Genomic DNA, 5,702 nt, shown 5'->3' on the forward strand with positions numbered 1-5,702 from the left:
CAGGACATGTTTTCAGGAAAGAATAATTTGATTGGTGATTACTGGAAAACACATCAGACTGGAAACCAAGTTCTGTTCCACACATCATGTTGTCCTAGATAAGTCTCCTAAGTTTCATTTCTTTTCTTTTCTTTCCCTTTTCTTTTTTTTTTTTTGAGACAGAGTTTCACTCTTGTTGCCCAGGTTGGAGTGCAATGGCTTAATCTCGGATCACCGCAACCTCTGCCTTCCAAGTTCAAGGGATTCTCCTGCCTCAGCCTCCGGAGTAGCTGGGATTACAGGCATGCGCCACCACACCTGGCTAATTTAAAAAATTTTTTTTTTGTATTTTTAGTACAGACAGGGCTTCTCCATGTTGGTCAGGCTGGTCTCGAACTCCCGACCTCAGGTGGGCCACCTGCCTTGGCCTCCCAAAGTGCTGGGATTACAGGCGTGAGCCACCGCGCCTGGCCCTAAGTTTCTTTATGTATCAAATGAGGAGGTTGGGTTGAACTGGATGTACAAGAGGCATTTTTCTTTTTTTTTTTTTGAGAGGGAGTCTTACTCTGTCACCCAGGCTGGCATGCAGTGGTGAATCTCAGCTCACTGCAACCTCCGCCTCCCAGGTTTAAGCAATTCTCGTGCTTCAGCCTCCTGAGTAGCTGGGATTACAGATGTGCACCACCACACCCAGTTAATTTTTGTATTTTTAGTAGAGACTGGGTTTCCCCATGTCAACCAGGCTGGTCTTGAACTCCTGACCTCCAGAGATCCACCCGCCTCAGGTGGGATTATAGGCGTGAGCCACCGTGCCCAGCCAAGAGGCATGTCTTGGCTCTAAAACACTGAAAGTTTCAATAATGTTTAAGTATCAGCAATATGTAAATAAAACTGTCCAACAGAAACTTAAACACTCAGTATGCCATCTCAGGGGAAAGACTGGGACTAGAGATAAAGCGGTAGCAGTCTTCTAAGTTGAAGCAATAATTAAAGCCACAAAAGAATGTAGTCAGAGAAAAGGGCCAAGGCCTGAGCCTAGGGGAACACCCACACTTTGGAGTAGGTTGAAGTGGGGCCCTTAAGAAACCTAGACATTGCTGCCAGATAGGTAAGAGAAGGATTAGGATAGTGTGCTGTCATGGGATCTGAGGGCGGAGTGTTTCAGTAGGCAGCATCGAGTGTCAAATGATACAGACAGCATAATGTACATAGCCTTTGTAAAGGGTATAGCTGTTGATTAGGGGGAAGCTAGATTATAATACTGGTTCTGTGGGCTCATTATTAACTTTGGAAGGTGCAACAAAGTGAAAGCAGTGGAAGCTAGGCTGCAAGAGGTTAAGGACTGAGTGGCAGAAAGGAATCAGAAAGAGTATAAATAGACTACCTTGTCGAGAATTATGGAGAAAATAAGAGGACAATCAGCCTTAAGATATGTTTTCAAGGAGGAAGGATCTGATCATATTTGTAATCAAAGCATTCCATTGCCACCACTCTAGTCTGATCATACTTGTGATACTTGGACAAATAAATGTTGTTGGGACAAACTGAAGTTACAAGATAAAGAGGGGATATGTGACACAGCAAAAGTTCCAGGGGTGAAGGTAATCAGAAGCACAGATCGATAGGTTTGCCTTTAAAAGGAGGTCATATTCTCTGAAAATAAGGGGAGGCAATTATTCCCTGAGAACAGAAGACTTGAGAATGGGTGAAAGATGTGTAACTACTTTTGAGAATCACACTAAAGAGCAAAAAGCAATGACTAAGTTGTCAGAGAAGCCTGATGCCCTACAAAGGATTAGGATGGGAGAGGAAATGGTTTTGGTGGAAAGTGAGACAAATCAGAAAGAGGGTAATATACAAACAAGGGTAGTTATAGATCCATTCGAGGTCTTCATTTTTGCCTCCTCCTAACACTGAGTTGCCTTCCTTAGTCCAGCATACATCTAGCACCTGCAGCTTTTTTTCTTTTTTTTTTTTTTTGAGACAGAGTCTCACTCTGTCGCCCAGGCTGGAGGGCAGTGACGTGATCTTGGCTCACTACAACCTCCACTTTCCAGGTTCAAGTGATTCTCCTGCCTCAGCCTCCCGAGTACCTTGGATTACAGGCACCCACCACCATGCCCGGTTCATTTTATAATATTTTTAGTAGAGACAGGGTTTCACCATGTTCACCACGGCTTGTCTCAAACTCCTAACCACAAGTGATCTGCCCACCTCAACCTCCCGAAGTGCTGGGATTACAGGCATGAGCCACTGTGCCTGGCCTAGCTGCAGCTTTTTGAGTAAGTATGAAGCCTAGTGTCTTGAGGTGTTCCCAAGTCTGACAATTCTAGGGAGCCCTTTCCTCTTTACAACTGGCAACCACAGTGGCTGTTTTGGCTCTTGTGTTCCTCCTCTGGCAGCAGAAACCTACATATGTGTTTACTACAGGCATCAACAGCTCCCATCAAAGCAAAGAGCTAGCCCAGAGCAGAACCTGCAAGTCTGGGCCAGCTGGAAGATTACAAAGGTGTCAAAACAAAGGGAAAGGTATAGTGTCTAAGCCTGAATGAAAACATAAACCCGGCCGGGCGCCAGGGCTTACACCTGTAATCCCAGCACTTTGGGAGGCTGAGGTGGGCGAATCACTTGAGGTCAGGAGTTCGAGACCATCCTGGCCAACGTGTAGTGAAACCCCATATCTACAAAAATACAAAAATTAGCTAGGCATGGTAGCATGTGCTGTAACCCCAGCTACTCAGGAGACTAAGGCCTGAAAATCGCTTGAACCCAGGAGGCAGAGGTTGCAGTGAGCCGAGATTGTGTCACTGCACTCTAGCCTGGGAAACAGAGCGAGACTGCATCTCAAAACACAACAACAAAAAAAACCCATAAACCCAAATCTGAACTCTAACTGTTTCAAGGATGTTCCCTAGGAAAATAGCAGTAGAGTCCCCTTCTCCCATAAGTCTTATATTGTCATCCAGACTCTAACTTGGTAGAGCTCATGTTCACAAACATCCCCATCCCTTTTCTACTTTTACTGCAGCTCAGAGGATACGGATTGGTTTTGGAGGCAGAAAGTTTTCAATTTCCCCCAATCAGCAAACTGTTTAGGTATAAAAAAATTTCTTTAATCAGAAAGGATTTGTCTTCCTCAACACAAATGCACACATTAAAAGTAAAAATACATATATACATGAATATTTACACAAATTAGGAATCACAGTGGACAGCTGTATGCCCCGGGCTAGAGGTTGAGAAGATGAGCATCAGGAGCAACTGGAGCATGGCTTCTCTGCTGCTCCCGGTGTCCTTTGGTCATCTCCCTGGCCAAGGTGGGTAGACTGGGAGGGGATAGGGTATAGCTCCAGTCTGATGGCAGAGTTACTGGCAAACTGTAGCAACGAGGCCCCTCTCCAGATAGTTTCATAGGCTCACCAGGGATGACAGGAGATGCTGTAGTAGGTGGGACTGGAGTGGCTGGGGCAGAGTGGGTGAAGGGTTGCACTCCATGCTGTAGGAAAAGAATGACGCCAATACCGGTTCCAGTGCCTAAAGGACCATGGCTAAAGGAGATAGTACCTGGGGAGCTGAGAGGGGGGTTGCAAATTGGAGTGGTGTGGATCCAGGTAAGGTTCATAGCTGGCCATTCTGTGAGGTGCCAAGGCTGCTTTGGTTTTAAAGCTAGATGTCCTAGCTGTGTCTGGTCCATCTTTTCCATAGGAGATGCAGGAGAGGAAGCGGCTGAATCACTGTGGTGGCTTGGAAAATGCTACGGAGGGGAGAAATGAGAAAAATAAATGTGGAGAAAGCTTTCAGATGAGCTCCACCCGGTTACTTAAACCTTTGCATTCCTTGGGAACTCAGTTTGTAATACAAACATACCTCGTTTTACGCAGCAGATATGATCTTGCCAGGCCATGATTAAGTAAAAGTTTTAGTAACTAAATTATACTTGCATTTATTCAAAAAATAAATGGTCTATTATGGACCACACACTATATTAGACACTGGATATCCAGAGATGAACAAAAAACAAACAGTTCCATAGGTTCTCACTATTTATAAAATAATCCCTTTTAGAATTTCTTTGAAGTCTATTTTTAATTGGAATCATCATTTCCCAAATTCTGTATTTAAATTTGAATATTCTATCTTGAGTTCTTTAAGAAGCGTAAATTACTATTCAGGCAAGATCCTCCTCCTATATATGTTTTTAATTTTATACTTGACACAGGGTCTCACTCTGTCAACCAGGCTAGCACAATCATGGCTTACTGCAGCCTTGACCTCCCAAGCTCAAGAGATCCTCCCACCTCAGCCTCCTAAGTAGCTGGGACTACTGGCGCACACCACCATGCCCAGCTACTTTTTGTATTTTTTGTAGATACTGGGCTTCACCATGTTGCCCAGGCTGGTCTCAAACTCCTGGGCTCAAGCAATCCACCTGCTTTGGCCTCCCAAAATGCTAAGATTACAGGCGTGAACCACTGTGCCTGGCCTACTTATTTTTTAATAGATGAGTCACAGCAATAATAACCATGGCTGACTGAAAATTAGGACTGGTGATTATCTACAGGAGACTCTCCTTCTCCATCATTTGAATGCCCTCTATATACCCTATTATTTGAGGACAGAAAATAGGTCATTTCTTTTTTTTTTTTTTTTAGATAGAGTTTCACTCTTGTTGCCCAGGCTGGAGTGCAATGGCGTGATCTCGGCTCACCGCAACTCTGCCTCCCGGGTTCAAACAATTCTCCTGCCTCAGCCTCCCAAGTAGCTGGGACTACAGGCGTGCGCCACCACGCCCAGCAAATTTTTGTATTTTTAGTAGAGACAGGGTTTCACCATCTTGGCCAGGCTGGTCTCGAACTCCTGACCTCATGATCCATGCACCTCGGCCTCCCAAAGTGCTGGGATTACAGGTGTGAGTCACCACGCCCAGCCGAAAATAGGTCACTTCTGTACCAGGTCTAAGAATCTATCAACACTGCTGCTATTAGTGCCTCCCTCTCCCACTTCCAGTGATGTACCTCTTATGACCAGCCCTTGAAACCCAGTGTAGACTCAAAAACTTTCTAAGGGTTTGGCACAAGGATACTTGGGCAGAAATGAAAAGAAGGAGAGGGGAAGGGTTTGGGGGTAGTAGGGAAAAAAGAGTTTGCAGAGAGAAGCTGAGGTATCTTCCCGCATGAATCATTTGGCCAGGTAAAAAGCCTTTTGTATCTATGCAGAAAGCAGACAAGCTGTGGCATGAGGGATAGGATTAAACTTCATGGAGTTCTTCTCAGTGATTCAAACAAAACAACAACAAACAAACAAACAACAAAAAACATATAGGAATCAAGACAATGCAGAAAGTTTAGGAATTTCCTTCCCTGAAAAGAAACTTGAAGAAAAGATTCAAAAGAAAATGGCAAAAGGGGACATTTCTGCATGCACATTTCATTTCCTTGGCTATTTTCCCACCACTTCCTCATGTTCTTAAGTTCTTACCTTGGTCAGCTGATGCTTGCCACCACTCAATGACGACTTCTGGGCAGCTATATGTGGAAACCAAGTCTTTAACATCCCTTCTACCTGTAGCAAGGTTCCTAGGTAACGTTCCCTGTGAAAATGATATTGCTTTATTTATTTATTTATTTATTTATTTATGTATTTATTTATTTTGAGACAGAGTCTCGCTCTGTCACCCAGGCTGGAGTGCAGTGGCGCAATCTCGGCTCACTGCAAGCTCCGCC

The 5,702-nt window shown here is 44.5% G+C and overlaps 1 protein-coding gene across 1 annotated transcript; it reads right to left on the reverse strand.

The window, feature by feature from the left end:
- Positions 1–3,070: 3,070 nt before the first annotated feature.
- CIART (circadian associated repressor of transcription) lies at positions 3,071–5,570 on the reverse strand. The gene is made up of 2 exons (XM_011973625.1): positions 5,458–5,570; positions 3,071–3,733 (listed from the first exon to the last, which is right to left on the reverse strand). Exons 1-2 carry the CDS (start codon positions 5,530–5,532, stop codon positions 3,209–3,211), a joined length of 600 nt encoding a protein of 199 aa, XP_011829015.1. The 5' UTR covers positions 5,533–5,570; the 3' UTR covers positions 3,071–3,208.
- Positions 5,571–5,702: the final 132 nt, after the last annotated feature.

The sequence above is a fragment of the Mandrillus leucophaeus genome, unplaced genomic scaffold (assembly GCF_000951045.1).
Source record: "Mandrillus leucophaeus isolate KB7577 unplaced genomic scaffold, Mleu.le_1.0 Scaffold139, whole genome shotgun sequence".
Taxonomy (NCBI): Eukaryota; Metazoa; Chordata; class Mammalia; order Primates; family Cercopithecidae; genus Mandrillus; species Mandrillus leucophaeus.

Excerpts from the sequence above, each read along its gene's own strand:
- CIART (XM_011973625.1), bottom strand. The coding sequence starts at position 5,532 with ATGTTAAAGACTTGGTTTCCACATATAGCTGCCCAGAAGTCGTCATTG. Across the intron at positions 3,734-5,457 it reads GCAAGCATCAGCTGACCAAG|CATTTTCCAAGCCACCACAG; the intron begins GTAAGAACTTAA and ends TCCCCTCCGTAG.